The sequence below is a fragment of the Piliocolobus tephrosceles genome, chromosome 4 (genome assembly GCF_002776525.5).
Source record: "Piliocolobus tephrosceles isolate RC106 chromosome 4, ASM277652v3, whole genome shotgun sequence".
NCBI lineage: Eukaryota > Metazoa > Chordata > Mammalia > Primates > Cercopithecidae > Piliocolobus > Piliocolobus tephrosceles.
The window spans coordinates 53,001,356-53,021,694 of NC_045437.1; the positions used below are offsets into that span (position 1 = coordinate 53,001,356).

The following is a 20,339-nucleotide window of genomic DNA, read 5'->3' on the forward strand; positions in this document are numbered from 1 at the left end:
ATGTCTGCCATTACCTTTGTCTTTATTCTTCTGTGCGTGTCCTTTTTCCTCTGGCTGCTTTTAAGGTTTTCAGCTTATCACTGGTTTTGAGTAATTTGATTATAATACTCTTTGGTATAGTTTCCTACATGTTTCTTGTGCTTAGAGTTTGTTGAGTTTGTTGGGCCTTTGGGTTTTTAATTTTTATCAAATTTCGAAAATAATCAGTTATTATTTTTTTCTGACCCCTCTTCTCTCCTTCAGAAAGTGTAATTACACATATATTAGTGAAATTGACCCACAATTTATAGTTATTGTTCATTTTTTAAATTCTCTAAAAATCTGAGCTTCATTTTGGAGTTCCTACTATTTTGTCTTCAAATTTAGTAATATTTTGTTCTGCACTGTGTGATCTGCTGTTAATCTTATTCATTGTATTATATACCTCACACATTTCTAGTGTAGAATTCACTTCTACAAGTGTAGTTTTCATTTCTAAAAATTTAATTTGCATTTAAACATCTTTTATGTCTCTTAACTTTATGATTATCTGGAATATAGTTATAACCATATTGCCATTATATGAATTCTAACATATGTGTCAGCTTTGAGGTCAGTTTTGATTTATTTATCTCATTATGGGTCATATTTTTCTGCTTCTTTGCATATTTGTTAATTTTTTGTTGGATGACAGATATGGTGAATTTTACGTTGTGGGTGCTGGGTATTATTGTATGCTTATGAGTTTCTTGAGATTCATTCTGGTTTACAGTTACATTACAAGGAAACAGTATACTCCTTCCAGGTCTTGCTTTTAAGATGTATTAGGTGGGACCGAAGCAGATATTTATCTAGGGTTAATTATTCCCCACCACTGATGTGGGATCATTTTGTATACCCTACCCTATCTTGTGAATCATGAGGTTTTCCAATCGTGCAGATAGGAATAGGTATTATTACCCATTGTGTGTGGGTACAGAGCACTGTTAACTGCAAGTGCAGGTTACTGTTAACTTCTAATTCTTTTAGGTAGTTCTTTCCCCAGCCTTGGCACTTTCCTCACACACATGTGATGCAGTACTTGGGTGAATTTACAAAGGCAACTCTATGCAGTTCTTGGGGGTTCTCTGTGTGCAGCCCTGTTCTCTCCATTATTCTGCCTTGTGAACTGTACCTTTGTTGGTTTCTCTGAACTCTTAGCTCCACTTCCTCAACATAAGGAGTGTGAAGGCTCTGTGGGGTTCTGCCTTCCTGCTCCATGGCCTGGAAATTCTACAAAGGTAGTAATCTGGAGATAATCATAGTGCTTACCGTTTTTTTCCTCCACCCTTCAGGGGCCATGGTCCTTCATTTCTTGATGTCCAGTATTTTGAAAATCATTGCTTCAAATATTTTGTCTGCTTTTATTCATTTCAGGAGTTAGGGTAAATCCATCATAGCCAGGAAATAAATGCCAAAAAACTTACTCTGAAATATATATGGAAAAAGCAGGGGCAAAGAGGGAAGACTTATCCGATAAGATGGTGATTCTGTTATCCTCAAACCATAAGCATCAGCATTACCTGAGAACTTGCTAGACATGTAAATTCTTGGGTTCCAACTCAGACTTAATTAAAAGTCATGTGGATGGGGCCCCACAAGCCCTCTAATTGACTCTGATATATACTGAAGATTGAGAATCACTGCTAATAAGATATTAAGATAGATACAAAGTTTTAGTTATAAAAATAACATGGTATATAAAAGCAAATATAGAAAAATGTTAATAGAAGAGTGTAGATGATGAGTGGTCATTATAAAACTTAAAACTTTGCTGAAAAAGAAAATACGACACAGAGGCATGGACAGAAAAACAGACCAAAGAACATAATGGGGAGCTCAGAAACAGTCCTGCGGTATACATAAGTATGCAACTGTATTGATATACAGTAAAGTTTGCATCAGATTAATAGCAAAAAGTAGCCATCAGAAAAGAAAACTTGGAGCTGGATCACTACCTTACATCATATTTAGTGGTAGACTCAAGATGAAAAGATCTAAATGTTAAGTAAATCTAAGTAATTAATAGAAGTAAATGTGGGAGAAAACCTTTGTGACTCAAGAATGAAGAAAACTTTAAGAACGATGAAGCATAAATGATGGATCTGTCCTTATCCATGTTAATCTTTTTTTTTTTTAAACAAACAAACAAACAAGAGATACCATAAACAAAGAGAAAGAGAAACAGGCCATGGGAGAAGATATCTGGAATGTTTCAAATGACGAGTGTAATAACTGAAATAGACAATAAACTGGCCAGGTGCGGTGGCTCATGCCTGTACTCCCAGCACTTTGGAAGGCCAAGGCAGGTGGATCACCTGAGGTCAGGAGTTCCAGACCAGCCTGGCCAACATGGTGAAACCCCATCTCTACTAAAAATACAAATATTAGTTGGGAGTGGTGGTGAGTGCCTGTAAGCCTAGCTAGTTGGGAGGTTGAGGCAGGAGAATTGCTTGAATCCGAGAGGTGGAGATTGCAGTGATCTAAGATCGCACCACTGTACTCCAGCCTGGGTGACAGAATGAGACTCCATCTCAAAACAAAAAAAGGAAAGAAAGAAAGAAAAGAAAATAGACAAAAAAAAAAAAAAAAAAAAAAATGCTACCAATTAGTCTTTACAGAAAATGGGGAAAAAAGGAGACAAATGGGTAAAAAGAATAGGAAATTTACAGAATGTTAAAACTTAATAGCTGGGTAGTTGTCAAACACCCCAGTAATCAGAAAAATTGAATTTAAACCAATACCAGAATAAAATGTTACATCCACCAAATATACCAAAGTAAAAAGTCACATAATATTGTTTGCAAATATGTGAGGAAATGAGAATCTTCAAATCTAGTTAGCGAGAATATAAACTAGTACAGATTTTTAAGAATGTAATTTAGCAGAATTTACTGAAATTAAATAGCCCTGTGACTTAGCAACTATATTCCTAGGTGTATATGCTAGAGAAATTTTAGCATAGGTCCATAACATGACATGACTTAGGATACTCACCACTACATTGTCTATGGCAGCGGGGAAGTGAAGAAATTAGCAGTATCACAGGTGTCCATCACTAGAAAAATAGGTAAGATGCAATAGAGTCAAACTGTATTCATTTATATAAACAAAACAAACACTAAATATTTATTGTTTCTGTAGTTATTATTCACCCAAGAATTCCAATTTAGATTTTTCTATAAGTACTTAAACTTAACCAATCTGTAGTTTCTTTTAGAAAAAGTTATTTATGGCTGAGTGCAGCAGCTCACACCTGTAATCCCAATACTTTGGGGGGCCAAGGCAGGCAGATCACCTGAGGTCGGGAGTTGAAGACCAGCCTGACCAATATGGAGAAATCCTGTCTCTACTAAAAATAACAAAATAACGCATGCCTGTAATCCCATCTACTCAGGAGGCTAAAGTAGGAGAATCGCTTGAACCCTGGAGGTGGAGGTTGCAGTGAACCAAGATCGCACCATTGCACTCCAGCCTGGGCAACGAGAGCAAAACTCCGTCTCAAAAAAAAAAAAAAAAAAAAAAAAGAAAGAAAGAAAAATTCATTTGTTTGACTGGGCATAGTGGCTTACACCTGTAATCTCAGCACTTTGGGAGAAAAGTGAGAGGATTGTTTGAGGCTAGGAGTTCGAAACCAACCTGGGCAATATAGTGATACTATAAAAATAAATTTTTAAGTTGGATTCTTGTCTCACCTGTAGAAACCATCTAGTATTTTACTTCCATTCTTATTTTACTATCACTTCTAATTGCACTTATTTCTGCTCCACGACATGTGGTTTTGGTCGATATTATTTCTTAGATCCCAAATCTACTTTTAAGATTTATTTTTCATTTCATTGGAGTATTCCCTGGTACTTCTTATAGGGAGGTAAATTTTGAGCCCCTGAATTCCTGAAAATATCATTATTTTGCCCTCCAACTTGAATAACTTTTAAATTTTGGATGTATTGCTTTACTGTCTTCTTGTAACCAAATCGCTGGTGAAAATTCCAATGTCAGTCTCATCCTGTTCACTTTGTAATCATTTCCATTTTGGAATCTTTTAAGATGTTTTTTATTTTTTTAATTTTTTTGAGGCAGAGCCTCACTTTGTTGCCTAGGCTGGACTGTAGTGGCACAATTCTCGGCTCACTGCAACCTCCGTCTCCTGGCCCAAGTGATCCTCCCATCTTACCCTCCCAAGTAGCTGGGACTACAGATGCGCACTACCACACCTAGCTGATTTTTGTATTTTTTCTAGAAACAGAGTTTCACCCTGTTGCCCAGGCTGGTCTTTAACTCCCGGACTCACGAGATCAGCCCACTTTGGCCTCCCAAAATGTGGGATTACAGGTGTAAGCCACCATGCCTTGCCAATGATGTTCTTTACACCTACTCTAAAATTTCATGAAGATGTATCTAGAAGTGTATGTTTATAGTTTCACTTGGTACTAACTGGACTCATTCAGTCTGAGAACCTATGCTGTGCTTCATTTAGCTCTAGGAAAGCTTCTTTTTTCCCCTTCATTGTTTCCTTTGAAGAAGGATTCATGTTGGAACATGAGGACTTCTCTTCCATGTCTTTTCACATTATTGCTTAGTTCATTTGCATTACTTTCTATGCAGTCTAAACCTAAAGAGCTTTTTAATTTTCTCTATAGATGTCTCCTTTCTACTCTCCAGCCCAACTGTTGAATTTACTTTTGACGGTTCTATTTTACATTATAAAGACATCTAAATCCTTTCATTAACAGCTTGTTTTCTAAACTCAATATCCTTTATACTTCAGAAGACATCATTTTACATATTGATTTCTTTAGACATTGGTACTTATGTTTGTTGACTTTCATGGTGTTACTATCTGCACTAATGGTGGGCAAAAGGAAGAACATGCCAATGGTCAGATCATGTTAGCTCAATAGGGCTATACTGGTTTTCCTTCTTAATCTAAGTACCCGCACTCATTGCTCCTGCTTTGAACCAGATGTCCTTTCTGCACACAGCTTGGCATATAAAAGGTGGTTGAACTAAACCAATTACTTATGACGCACTATCACCACCATTCTTGGTCCTTTATATTGTCTTCTGAGGCATCTGAAGCAAAATCTACATCTCATGGTAGAATTCTCTGGCTCTAGCACTTCAAAGAATTTCTCAAAAATTATGGATCCAGTGTACTCCCTTCTTTTTTTTTTTTTTTACAAAACTGGGAAGATTATTACATAACACTTTTGCCTATCATAGTATTAATCTTTGCTGTCCTTTGTAGGTATGTGAACAGGATGAGATTGAAGCATGCTCCATTTTGCTACTTTGAATTTATCTGAGAACAATTCCTCCTGTTCTTGGGAGAATGAATGTTCCTTTGAGGGATGCTGCAGTGAGGGATGATCCAAATATGAGATGTTTAGTATGCATTCTGGACAGGCATTAGTTCTCAGTATATTTAGGTTCTTCCTTTCATGAAGATGAGGAAACTTAAAATCATCCATCCTAAAATCCATGCTCTCTGCTCATGCTTTAATTTTTTAACAATTTGTATTAGTTTTTCTTTTCTGACAGGGAAAAGTTTGAAAGAAGAGCAACTGAAAGATCCTTCTAAAGCTATACCTTGGAAGAACACAATTAATTTGATTAGGTTTAAGGAAAGTCAGTATTTATAGGTTTGTTTTCTGAAAAATAAGCTTTATTGAATGCCTTGAGGGGAAAAGCCTAATTTTATAGCTTAGGTTTCTTCCTTCCCCAGTGATACAAGTTTCTCAAATTTTATCCTGAAATAAAATTGTGGGCCTATTGAGAAGCTAGATGGGCAGACGCATGGCAGATCACCATTGTCCCTGGTTGTTACATTAGAAAAGGAAGTTGTAACAAAAGATTCTTTTTGTCAGCCTCTTTCCTAAAGATTCTATAGAAAGGTTCAGGAGTATTTTGATTGTTCTCTACAATAAAACCTAGGTTGTTCTCTTAAAAAAAAATTTCAGGTGTTTTCTCTAAACATTCTCTAACATTTTAGGCTTTCTCAGCTTAGGATGAACTTCACAGGTGGTTGGACATTAGGACTGTATATTATAGCTGACCACAAATCCTAATCTTGAAAAACTGCTTCATAAGACTGTAGAAGATAGCATTCTCTTAAGAACTTTCCAAAACTAAATGACTACTTACTATCCCCTGGGTTTATGAATTCTGTAAATTAGCAGCTTTAGGTAGAATATGGCCAACTTTTTCTGAAGGTTCTTATTTAGAAACAAAGGAATACCTGAAGGTCTGAGTTGGCTGCCTGTCTAGATTTTTTTTTTTTTTTTTTAAAGAGGCATCTTGTTCACTTGTTCATCAATTAACGCTCTTGATTAATCATAATTTTTATTTCAATGTCTATTTCATAAGAAATCTATTCACTGAACATTAAAACAGAAGGCTGTATTAACAAAAAAGGCAACAGCCTGAGTGAAAAAAACATCCTTCCAAATAGATTTCACGTGTCAATCTCCATCAGAGAAACATTTCCCATCTTAATGGCTCCCTTTAGAAGTAAATAATAATAATTGGAGATAAACTACATTTCTTCCACACCAGCTATACAGGTTTTTAATGCTCAAAAAAATTGTGTATTTTTCATGAGAATTTCTCAACCCTGAATTTTGTAAATAAACCAGTTTAAACATCATTAGTTTATTGATCCTCTATGTGTTACCTCATCTAGATATATACAAAAATTTGGAATGGATAAATGTTGGTTGATAAAAATATTACAAAGCTGCTAATGGGATTTTTTAAGTATGGCAAATTAATACTTAAAAGTTTAGTTCTGCTTATGGTAAGTTTTGTGTTTAAAATAATTAACTATATATACATCTTCACATCCAGGCCAAAGAGGTCAGAAGAATATTTACAAAATAAATACGTAGGGAATTTTAGAATTTCATTGATTCAGATGAAGTGATGATTCCTTAATTAGCATAAAGCTTTAGATTGTGTCAACTATTGTATACTGCGTAAATTACTCTGATCAGCATAATTTTTTACTGGTTTGAGTAAGAAATTTTAACCACTAAAAGACAGTTGTGGTTTTGATGAATTGCTATATACTTATTAAAATAAAGTTAGTTACCGGTGTAGGCCTTAACTACAATTTATTCAACAATATATAAACTAAAAATGTCTTCTCCATTTCCTCAAAAAATTTATTCAAATTTTGAAATTTAGTTATTACTACAGCAAACTTCTAATTAAAAGTCCTTGTCATTTAATTTTAGTTTTCCAATACTTTCAAAGAAAGAAAACTTGGTATAATACTCCTCTTGGTAAGTTTCTTACTCAACTCTGTGTTGCAAGAATACTATAAAATTTTAATTAACTATAGTAGGATAAAATACCAGTGCAGCCGGGCGCGGTGGCTCAAGCCTGTAATCCCAGCACTTTGGGAGGCCGAGACGGGTGGATCACGAGGTCAGGAGATCGAGACCATCCTGGCTAACACGGTGAAACCCCGTCTCTACTAAAAATACAAAAACTAGCTGGGCGAGGTGGCGGGCGCCTGTAGTCTCAGCTACTCGGGAGGCTGAGGCAGGAGAATGGCGTAAACCCGGGAGGCGGAGCTTGCAGTGAGCTGAGATCCGGCCACTGCACTCCAGTCCGGGCGACAGAGCAAGACTCCGCCTCAAAAAAAAAAAAATACCAGTGCATATAACATCTGTTGCATTTATAATACTTCAATGTAATGTGCAGACAATGAAGTTAAGGTTTTCTAAAGATCCATTGTTCTGTGGGGCTTAATTCCTTTTCCAAAATTATAATCTATATATGTGGTTCAAGGTAAAGTAGTTGAAAACTTCACAATTATTAAATATTTCTGATTAAAAGTAGAATGTGACTGTGAAAATCTGAAATCAGTAAAAGAAAAGTTAACTATTTTAGAATGCCAAAATTAATATTTAAAAACAAACTAAGAATAAAGGGAACACCGAGACTTGTCTTAAAGAAGCTGTTTGTCATTCTTTTTTTTTTTTTTAGATTACAACACACGTACAGTAAGTGAATTTTATCAAAATACAGCACATTTCTTATACTATATCCATAAAAATCAATTCCTATGTAAATAGTACTGAAAATCAACTAAAATGAGTTAAAATTTACAAAGAGTTGTTAAAGGGTTTCAATCAAAATTATTAAAACTATACAGTACAATAACCAATTGATAACACCTTGAAAGAAGTGCAGTATTTGAGTTCACATATTTTTAAAAGTGCTGCCTACTTTGACTAGCAAGAATGGAAAGTGAGTCCAACTCACTTTTGCAAATATAATGTGGGTTGGTGTTTTAAGCTAGTCTTATAAAAGTCTTAATTAAAATCAAGGTTGATAAACAAAGCATAACAGATTAAAAATTCCCAAATTGCATTTCTTAGTAAATAAAAATGAAGTGCAATAACCAAATATTGCTCTAATGAAAGGTTCCAGACTAGCCTCAACTAAACAGTTATTGGTCTTCTATGGCACTTTTTTCTGGTCCAAATAACCATGCATTAATCCTTACCATTACATGTTACTCAAATTTTATTTGATTACATACAACAAAAACAAATAAAATTAATGGTCTGGATAAACAAAATTAATAAATCTCTATCATCAAATATTTGTTACAGTAACTAGGAACAAAGGCAGTTGGTGGTAAAACACTATTACATTGATACACGTAGAAACCCTTTAAAGACTCTGAAGTGTTGAGTTCACATTTAATGTTACCTGTAGAAACAGCCCTTTATTTGAACACCTTTACACAATGGCAGGCCTCAAGGACCCATCCCTTTGCTCTACAACTCTCCACAGCAATTCTCTATCACTGTGCCAGTTTCACAAACTTGCTTTGGTTTCCTAGCTCCATGCGTACTGTTTCCTTTTACTTTACCAAGGCAATGCAAGGCCAAACAAAAATCAAGAGGCTTTCCTAAACCTTCTTACATTTTGTGTTACAGGCAACACAATCTTAAAACTGGCCATTTTTGTTTCATTTGCTGCTTACAATAAAAAATATAAATTAGATTTAAATGGAACGCTAATTATAAAACAGATTGCAAGTACCACCATTTGCAACAACAAAAAAAAAAAAAAAAAAAAAAAAAATCGGGATTTCCATAACACAGAGAATGCATGGACATGCAACTACAGTAGAGTTAAAAATTTCCTGTGACTAAAAAATTAAAAACTGAATCACCAGTAGCAAATGTATAGTCAATGGCTATGACAAGAACAGATCCTGCCGAGCTCATAAAATGCAATTATTGTCTTTTTTGCTTTATAAAAAAGACATTACCTATTTTATTGCATTATTCTCTTAATAAAAACATACTACCACATAGTACCCCCTGTCCCCATTCTTTGCTTCCAGATTTTTATAGAAAATAACTGTTTTAATCTGGCCTTGGAAAGTGAACCCACCAGCACCACCTTCACCTACTCACTCTTCAATTCAATATGCACATAGCAAAAGCCAACACTTCAAATCTCTTGCTCACATCAAAAAAAAGTAGTTTCAGGAGAAAAACATTAATACCAGTTGAATAAAAATAAGGGCATAAAAGCTATGAGGGACAGATAGCTCTGCCATCTGTCTCTGGGCTAAAATCAAGGCTAACTATTGCCTTGCACACAGTTCAGTCATGTATATGAAATCCAAAAATAAACCTACAATCTATACAAAAACAACACAGGTTTGTTTTTGTAGCCTTGATTGCTATGTTTAAAAACCTAACAAGTTTTATATGGTATGAGTTCAACAGTCTCCTTTATATTCTGTACAGTGGTTCTTTCCCTCTAACCACAAGTTCCATTACTTCATTAATGTACAAATTTGAACATAATTTTTTGAGTTCTTCTTTATATATAAAAATAGTCAAAATATTAATTTCCCCTGCAAGTATCTTCCAATAAATCTTGCTGTCTTCCCCCCTTTTTTGTCCACAGTGCTTATGAGGAAACTTCTCGTACAATGATGAGTTCAACTGTATTCTGGAAAGTTTTTAGCAAGGACACTGCTTGTCCATGTTCAATATTTATAAAACTGTAGCCATTAGCCTGGAAGAAAGAGGAAAAATGCTTTTAGGAAAAACATTTTATAGGAATTTATTTACATTTCTGCCAAGTAGTTCACAAACCTGCAAGAAAATAAGAATCACTTTGGCAACTTAAAATAATATACAGATTCACAGGCCCTACCCAAACCAAGGAATAAAGTCTCTGAAGATGGGGTCTAGAAATGTGTGTTTTGTCCAACTTTTCAGACAATTCTTATGTAGCAGTCCAATGTTAGGAATCACTTAAGAAATAATGTCAGACATGGTGCTGTATAATGCTAATGTGCGTCTGAGGTGACCAAACTGTAGCATAGCAAGGGGCAAGGGCTAGCCTTCCGATTGTCTTGAAGCCATCACATCGAGACCACCATATTTCTTACAATTAAGGTTAATATTTACTGAGGTTCTACTGTGTACCAACACACAATTCTAAGTGTGTAATTCTAAGTGTGTAATTATCTAATATGAATTAGATCCTTTGATTCTCACAATGCTCAAAAAAAGATTCTTTCACCATCTTATTTTAGAGAAGAGAAAGCCCAGGCATGGAGAGGTAAAGTAACTTGTTCAGTCACAAATTGAAACTACACATTCCCAAATGGTTCACGAAAATAAACGCGCATAACTGTTGAGTGTATGAGTGAGTGTGACTCTCTCTCTGTGTGTGTGTGCGTGTGTGTGTGTGTGTATAGACGGAAGGAGAAAAGCAGAAGAAAGAGGAGAATAAACGCTAAAGACAATGTAGCAAATTATGAACAACTGGTGACCAATTGATGTAATACTGGTGTTTATTGTACTATTTTTGTGGCTTTTCTCTAAGCTTGAAATTATTTAAAAATTTTTTTAAACTAATTTTATTTTTTTTTGAGACGGAGTCTCGCTCTGTTGCCCAGGTTGGAGTGCAGTGGCGTGATCTCAGCTCACTGCAAGCTCTGCCTCCCAGGTTCATGCCATTCTCCTGCCTCAGCCTCCCGCGATTTCCAAAGTTGAAGTGAAAACATTTTAAACTATGAAAACATTAGAGTGTTATAAAATGAAAAACAAATATGGATTTATTTTAATTACCTGAATAATTTTATCACCTGGCTGCAGTAATTTTGATGCTGGTCCTTCAGGCTGTACCCTTGTTACAAATATACCCTTTAATAACAAAAAAATAATTGTTTATTTAACTAAAAACAGTATGTATAAATAACAGAGTACCAAGGAGCAACTTCTCCTCCACACCATGCAAATATTTCAATCATGGTACAAGTTTTCTCCCTGACTTCTCTGAGTAATACCGTAACAAACTAGTTATTAGTGATTTCTCTTGAGAGTAATAAAATTACTTTTATAGATGAGTGAAAAAGCAATAAGAAAATTAAAGATCACTTGATAATATCACAAACATTCATAGTTTTTGGTTAAATTGTTTTAACTTGAACTGATCAAATTACAAAACAAAAAGGTAAGCAATACAGTGGGGAATCAAGGTGATGTCTACCTAGATTTACATAAACATCTACTAGATTTTCACTTACATATAAGTATTGAATCAGCAAATAAAACTTTATAGGTGTTTCAAGAATATACAAAGAAAACTTACATCATCATCAGGTCTGAATGGGTTTCCTCTACCCCCGACACCACCTGATATGCTAAATCCAAGTTCTGGATCCTTTTCAACCCTCACTCGAATCTGAGTTAATATGAAAATAAAGGAAACTTACTATTTCAGAAAAAGTTATAATGCCACAACATCTATATTTAAATACTGATGGGTTAAGTCCAAGCAAACATAAACATAAGAATTCATCAAAAATAAACATTTGTTCAGATGAAGTGAAATACAACATAGAATATTATGTTAATGAGTTAGTGAGTTAAAGGCAGAGCTGAGATTATATAAAGCATAGCTCCTAATTTTATTGCTTGTCTTATGAGGATAAGGAATCAATTAATATTGACCCTGTTTTACTTTTTAGACATCACAGATTTTACTGCCATAGTATATAAACACAAAACATGTATATTATTATCAGTTTCCACTTGTGGGATGTCTAAATTACACAGTATCTCTGTTTAGTGGCTTGTTTCATAAGATATCTAAATGATCCATTGGTGGTTTTGTGATACTAACTCTTCATTTACTGAATTTGTTTAAAGGCTTCAAAGGAGTTGGGATTTTAAAACATGACCAATTGATAGTTTTTATAACCAAGCTATAAAAAAAGATGCAAGAATTAAAACTTGTGTTATAAAACACTCTCTTTCACCAGAGACACAACCAAAATGAATAAAGCATTTGTTCTCTACCTTTCTAATATTATTGATCATTTTATTAATAACTATCAAGACATAAGAAATGTGTAGCTTGCTGACTTAAGTAATTTTTAAGATTAAATACTCAAAGTAGTTTGAAGTCTGTAGTCAAATTTCAAAATCTAAGGAGTTAAGATTTTAAGTGTCACAGAACAATTTCATCTTAATGGTCTCCTATTTATATTCTTAAGGAATGTCTGACCACTGGAGTATCAACCAGTTGTGGAAAAGCAACCGTACCAGAATAAATAAATCATGCTCAAAATACTAAATCCTATGTTGTATGATCACAAAGTCAAATAAAAATCACCAAGTTTAATACCTTATAAACATAACATAAAAATAAAACTTTAAATGGTAACAACTATGTTAACATTCTACATGGATTTACTGCTCATAATTAAGTAACCTATAAAAATACATAAAAAGCTTAGTCCCATATTTCAAATAGTCTTGATTATTCTTACCTCTTGTTTTGCCAGTTCATGGCCTTGTCTAGGAGAACAATGGGGCTGTGTATATGGAGGCTGGTGGGCCACTTTCAGCATCAAGTAATCAATTAGTTGTTCTCTAGAGGGATGCCTTGCCACAGATGCCTGAGGGGGGTGATGTATTTGACTATAATTTGCCTGAGGCCTGAGAGGCTGGCCCATCTGTCCATTACTCAAAGGCATCTAAGAAAAACATGAAGTATCTTAAAATGACCAATAATAATGTCTTATTTCAAATATTTGGATTTCTTCTTGGAGCATTACAAAAGCACTAGAGTTTCACATTCCAATTAAGTCAAACAATACCATGCCACTTACTATTTTTCTATTAATTTTAAACCTTAAAAGAAATAAGCTATTAATGTCTTAATTCTAAAGTTTCCCTAGTGCTTGTTACATTCTTTTTTAAGCTTTCAAATGGAAATACATCATATCTATATTTTAATTTACTTGTTTTGTGAGCTATATTTGTATTTTCTTAGATGTATCTATTTTATAGTAACCAAATGTTAAAATGGCACATAGTATATCAAAATTTTAAAATTTAAGCCAGTCTATGAGATGCGTATCTTTTCCCATACAAATCAAACACACATACACAAAAGGTACATTTGCTGATGTTTTTCTTCAGAAAAAAACTAATTTTCTGGTAAAATTCTTTCCAAATTTAAATATATTTTTCTACTTCTATTCCTTCTTTCCCAGAATTAACAAGTCAATTCAGCTATCTATGTAGAAAACTGATTTATTCCTTGTGTGTATGTTAGCAACTTTTACAATCTCTTAATATTATTAATTTCAGACTATTAGCCACAAAAATTAAATATTGACATTCTACCCTATTCATAAAGCAAAAAGCAAAAAAAAAAAACAAAACAAAACAACAAAAAAAAGAAATTATTAGTTTGTTGTTGTTCAAGAACTATCTTTGTTTTAATGCCTCTCATTTTTAGAGAATAAACCTGACTTAAAAATCACCTTTGTAGAAATGTGGCTAATCAGCTTATTCTGTTAGTATGAGTAATCTATCTTAAAAATAAGAGGCAGGGTGCAGTAGCTCATGCCTATAATCCCAGCACTTTGGGAGGCCTACACAGGAGGACTGCTTCAGGCCAGGAGTTCAAGATCAGCCTGGGAAAACAGCAAGACCCTATCTCTTAAAAAAAAAAAAAATTGGCTAGGCATGGTGGTGCACACCTGTAGTCCCAGCTTCTTGGGAGGCTCAAGTAGGAGGATCATTTGAGCCCAGTAGTTTTAAGGCTGCAGTGAGCCATGATCATGCCCCTGCACCCCAGCCTGGGTGACCAGAGCAAGACTCCATCTCTACACACAAAAAAAAGAGGTTACAGTCATATTACAAATATTTGCATATAAAAAGATTTTTGTGTAGAAAAATATGGTTAAGCTATTAACTTATAATTTCCTTGTTGGTTAGTAACAGAAAGAAAATCTCATCGACAAGGAAATTATGGGAAAACTCTGAGGGAAATAGTTGAGGTCCAGTTCCCTAAATTATCCCAAAGTAGAAAAGTTTGGAGAAAGATATGGCAACAGTTTCAGAACTACATGCTTTTCTTGGTGAACCTTGCTGAAAGATATAAAGTAGTTTAGCTTTGGTAAAGATTTGTACTTTTTAAAAAAGGCATTCTATTTCACTGTTAAACTGTGTTGTACTTGAGAACTCAGTTAAACTCTGAAGTCTGGGAACACACATGGGTATTCTGTGACAGGACACAAGGATGTTACTGACAAATCTTATACTGGTTGGAGAGAAGGAAAATGAAGTGCTGTATTAGCCCAACATTTTTAGGGAAAAAAACCTGTTTATTACTTGATCACTATAGATTTAATGCAACTGATTTGCCCATGAGTAATTAACTGGTTCTGCTGTTGCTTTATTACTCACATACAATTCTGCAGATATCCCATGATTTTCTCTACGTTTATACCATTTATTCTACATGCAAATTCAGTATCTTTCTCCTGGGTAAAAGCCAGGTGATAATTACTACTGACCTTAAGACTCCCTGACACCAGGTATTTGGTCTTGCCTACATCAGTGTTAAACATACACATGGAATATATTAAGCTACAATTAGCAGATGGCTCAGGAAATTAAAAAGTATTAAAACAAACTCAGTAACCCTAAACCACAAAATATATGTGATGAGAAAAAACTGGGTGACAAAGCTCAGTTAAAAGAAAAGAGGGTTAGAAACTTATGAACTTATATATTAGACGAACTTAAGTATTAGATGACTGGGTAGCTACTACTCTGAAGGGCAACATAGAAGTTTTATGTAATAAATAACTATGCTTCATAATTATATCTGGTCATACTAGAGGGATGGAATCAGTTAAGAAAATAAGGAAAAATAGTTGAGGAAGGATAGTAAAAAATTATCTGTCTGGCACTGGCCATACGTAGATAATTGCAACAAAAGTACTAAAAACTCAACCATCATCTATTCTATCATATACAAAAATCTTTCAAGACGATTTCTAATTACATTTGACTTTAGTAACAGTAAAAGATCCTAGAATGAAGAATTTAACACAAGTTCATCTTCAATTCTCCAAATAGTTTTACTATCAGGAATACCAAAAAGGCCCTGATGCGAATGATAAAACAAATAGGTGTTACTATATAAGAGAAATCTAAATGCAAAAATAAAACAATTTCTCCAGGGTGGAAAAATCATGGAATGAATTGAGAAATAGTAGACAGGGTCAAATTCTATTTTGTATTTCTGATATTTTTAAAATCCTTACTAATAAAGGGGGGAAAGCCCTCAAAAAAGTATTTTCATCTAAAGCAAATATAATATCTAGTCCAAAAGCTGCAAAATATAGAAAGCTCACAGATACTACATTTTGTTTTCCCAAGTACCCACTTTCATCAAGCTGTCTGGAGGAACATCTTTGTGACTAAGTGTGGCTGATGAGTAGCTCTGCTGTCCTGAAATGAATATACCATCTTGACAAGGATCTCCTGAACTGGATGTTTGGGTATGCTTCAAATGAGAAGGAAATAAAAAGTAAACAAATAATGTTCTTTAAAAGATGTGAAACCAAGAGGATGACACTTGAGAGACGATTAGGAAAAAATATTGCCAAATAGTGCAAAGATGAAGACCCAAATCAAACACTGCCATCATTACTGCCATCAATTAGTATCTTTCACTTCTTCCAAAGGTACATAGCAAGATGTTTTTGTATGTATGAAAAGCTTATATGAAAATATAGTTAATATATTTATGTACAATACACACATGTAGAAGATGAATTCTGCATGTTATTTTTTCCTTTTAGTTTTACTTACAGCAATACCTAGCTTTTAACACCTTTGAACAAATATAATTATTAATCAAAGTTCAGAGTCTCAAATTTTAAGAAAAACTAAAACACACTGAAGTTGAGCACTATAAAAAGATTTTTGGTAAAAATAAATAAATAACTGCTGTTCTTCTAACAGAACAGTCCCCATGGGATTTTTTTCCCCTAAATTTTAATAAGCAGAATCAATACACTTATAGTCTTATAAAACTTACTTTATTGGGATAAAACTGGGGTGTGAAATGAATATAAAATTTGCTGTAGCTTAATTCTGCCATATTGAGTTCAACAGTTTCAAAAGTACTGATTTGGAGAAATGCTATTAAAACCAATTAACTGGTTAATATTATTCCTGTATTAAAGTTTACCAAGCCGATAGCTTTAGGGGAAAAACAGACTCAATCTCATTATCCCTGAATATATATATACACACACATATCTCTCTATATATATACATATACACACACACACACCCCTCTATCTCTATCTCTCTTTTTGGAGATAGAGTTTCACTTTGCCACCCAGGCTGTACTGCAGTAGTGTGATCATGGCTCACTGCAGGGGGGTGGGGCAGGGCAGAGACAGGGTCTCCCTACATTGCCCTGGTTGGTGTCAAATTCCTGGGCTCAAGTGATCCTCCAGCCTCAGCATCCCAAAGTGCTGGGATTACAGGTGTGAGACACTGCACAGAGCCCCTGAATATTTCTTATTATAAATATGCCAGGAAGCAAGACACATATGTTTTTCACTTCAATTTTAGTTCTAAGCACATCCCTATATATGTTTTAGAAAACAAAACAGATTGCGATCAATAGCACTATTGTTACGTTCAAAACAGTTTATGGCTAGCAACACAGAAATGCAAACTACATCATCATATTGAAAAATTAATCGAAAATCTACTTTGTTATGACATACTACAGCACACATATAAAGTTAAGGATTTCAAATTTAATCTTAGCAATTATATCTGCAACAGATCTATCATGTGCAGTTAGTTCAAACCATGGCTTAGAATTTTTAGACATGATCTAATATTGTGTATCTATGCAATGAATACTTTATTTTCCTTCTCCCTTTCTGAGATGTGCTTTTAGAATACATAATAATGAATTTAGCTCTCAGCTTGAAATTTTAACTCAGGTGTGAATGAATAACTATGTTTACCTTTTAAAAGAGCAAGGACACCATGTAAAAGTCAATGGATTCAAAGGCTCCAAATTGAAAAAAAAACAAGCACAAAATGTTACTATAAAAGAATCTGGAAAATACAATTGCTCCAGGTGACTATAAATGGCAAAGATTACCCCTGAGTTAATAAAAGCCACCGATCTTTACCCCTACGGACTCTTGGAATGAGAGACTGATAGTTATCACCGTTCCCTCTCTTTTAAATTGAGAGGTTCTTGGCTGGGCACGGTGGCTCATGCCTATAATCCCAGCACTTTGTGAGGCCGAGGCAGGCAGATCATCTGAGGTAAGGAGTTCAAGACCCCTGGCCAACATAGTGAAACCCCGTCTCTACTAAAAATGCAAAAATTAGCCAGGTGTGGTGGTGGGCACCTGTAATCCCAGGTACTTGGAAGGATGAGGCAGGAGACTCGCTTGAACTCGGGAGGCGGAGTTTGCAGTGAGCTGAGATCACGCCACTGCATTTCAGCCTGGGCGACAAGAACAAAACTCTGCCTCAAAATAAATAAGTAAATAAATAAATATGTAGGTAAGTAAGTAAACAAACTTGGGAGGTTTCAACATGACTACTGCCACTCAACAGCAAAGGAATCACATGGTGGCAGGTGACAGAGGACAGCGTTTAAGTCTAGGTCAGGTACAGCCAGAGCCAAGAGAATCCAGGAGATTGCTCCTAATCTGTAACACCAGAGGAGAGTCAGGGATATACTAAAATGGGGGATACCATCGCTCAGGTAAGAAGTAAAGGACCCAGAAGTAAGCAAATACTTCACATGGAAACTATGGGGAGGGGATAAAATAGGGTTATTAGAGAGAAAACAGTCTTTTCGGGATTGAAGGAGAGGGGCAGAAGGAAATATTTTAGAAGCCACGCTACTACTTCAAGTTGTTATGCGAAAAAAATCTTAAAACAGGGCCACCCAGAGTCATTCTTTCTCTTTCTCTGTGTTTTTATCCCCCATACCTAATTTTGGTTAAAATGATAAACCTTTCTTCTTCACTACTAAGGAAATGTTTAGTAAAATGTGAGTAAGAAAGGATTTGTATTTTGTCTTTTCACTGATACTTAATCACAATTTCTCCAGTCTCACAGTTAATCATGCTCAGTGAATTATGATTAACTTTAGTTCAGGGTAGTGCTTTTCTCTCAGTCAATTCTCAATCACTGGAGTTAAAATTATTCTTCCCTGTAACAGGTCTATGGATTACACATAGCATAGCCTTAAAATCTTTAGTTAGGAACAGAAGGTTTAATATTAAGAGAAAAAATACTATGAAGAATAGTTTTTAAAAACTCTCAGTTATTCCTAGTGTACACTGCTTTTTGCTTTTTGCTGACTACATCATTAGTTTATGACCAAAGACACTCAAGAGATAATGACTGTATCAGCTTTGAAGAAAGGTTTAGAACTAAGCCATGGAAGAACTCAGAGGAAATCAAGGTTTCTAGCCCAGAGTAAACATTTTTTTCCTGGAAACATTAAAACACTTAAAATTTGGGGTTTTCTCTTCTACAACCTAAAAGTATTGGTCTAGTGTAGGTACTCACTCGAAAAATGTGCCCACCAGAACCTCTTCCATCTGCAACACTCAAGGCAAGACTGCCTTGGCTGCTATGCAAATCCCTAGAGCTGCCATAGTGAAAACTGCTTACAGCAGTAAAATTGGAATTAAAGGACCTTGACAGCATACTCTGAATAAAGAGGGGATAGATTTAACAGAGATTAGTGTAGCATGCAAAATCCACGAGACATGTTATATAAGCAGACTTATTTTCAAGTAACCCCAAAACCAGAAGTATCATGCAACACTAATTTTCAGAGTCACTGAAAGAAATTGGAACCACTTACCACGTATTTACATGACAACATATACATATACACAAATTACATGTAAATACAACCATTCGCATGTTTAAGCAAAGGAAGAAAGTACAGACGTATAACTGCTTTTAGAATGCTATTTCCTTTACTCCTAACACATCTTTCATGTCAGAAAATAGGAACTGACGCCATATGCAGATGTATGTGTATCTAAAGTCACACACAGAACAGAAATTAATTTATCTATATAAAGATAAATTTTACCAACACCTAATAATTCTAAGTCAAATGAATTTTTAGAGATCTACTTCATTTTATGCAAATTCTAATGTATTAAATAAACTGAGTGTTTAAATATACATAACACAAAATATATTTGCAAAAAATACCATTTCAATTTTTTTTTTTATTTTTTTAAGAGGTAGACTCCCAGTCTGGAGTACCATAGCATGCTCCTGGCTCACGGCAGCCTCAAACTCCTGGGCTGAAATGATCTTGCCTCCTGAGCACACAGAACTACAGGTCCTCAACACCACACCTGACTAGTTATTATTATTATTATTTTTGTAGAGACGAGGTCTCACAACACTTGACCAGGGTGGTCTCAAACTCCTTCCTTCAAACAATCCTTTTGCCTCAGCCTCCTAAACTGCTGGGATTACAGGTATGAGCCACTGTGCCCAACATTTCAATTTCTAAATGTTTAGATGTTTAGAAAAATATCTTGCATTACAGAACAGTTTTAACATACACAAATTTATGATACACCCTTTTTAATTTTATTTTTTAAAGAGACAAGAGTCTTGCTATGTTACCCAGGCTGGCTTCAAATTCCTGGGCTCAAGCCATCCTCCTGCCTCAGGCTCCTGAGTAGCTGGGACCACAGGTGTGCACCACCGTGCCTGGCTAATTTTTATTTTTATTTTTAATGGAGACAGGGTCTCACCATATTGCCCAGGCTGGCGAATATAACTTTTAAAATGCTCCTGCTGCTCTAAAATTACAAGAAGAAAACGAGAAAATGTGTGGCAAATTTTCCCCATTCAAATAAACTGGTATTAAAGATCACTGTATTTTAGGAGTTAGTGGTGGCCTTTGCTGCTTAAATTTAAAGAGCCATT

General features: G+C 34.8%; 1 protein-coding gene across 5 annotated transcripts in view; it reads right to left on the reverse strand.

The window, feature by feature from the left end:
- Positions 1–7,970: 7,970 nt before the first annotated feature.
- ERBIN (erbb2 interacting protein) overlaps positions 7,971–20,339 on the reverse strand; it is a 144,523-nt gene continuing 132,154 nt past the window's right edge. The window contains exons 22-26 of one of the 5 annotated variants that reach the window (XM_023195759.2): positions 15,763–15,882; positions 12,845–13,051; positions 11,662–11,754; positions 11,139–11,213; positions 7,971–10,074 (exon numbers count right to left, since the gene is read on the reverse strand). In XM_023195759.2, coding sequence (XP_023051527.1) covers positions 9,967–10,074; positions 11,139–11,213; positions 11,662–11,754; positions 12,845–13,051; positions 15,763–15,882 — 603 coding nt within the window. In that variant the 3' untranslated portion in view covers positions 7,971–9,966. Of the gene's footprint in view, positions 10,075–11,138; positions 11,214–11,661; positions 11,755–12,844; positions 13,052–15,762; positions 15,883–18,944; positions 19,089–20,339 lie in introns of all 5 variants that reach the window. The other 4 variants (XM_023195763.2, XM_023195761.2, XM_023195760.1 and 1 more) reach the window with 4 other exon arrangements.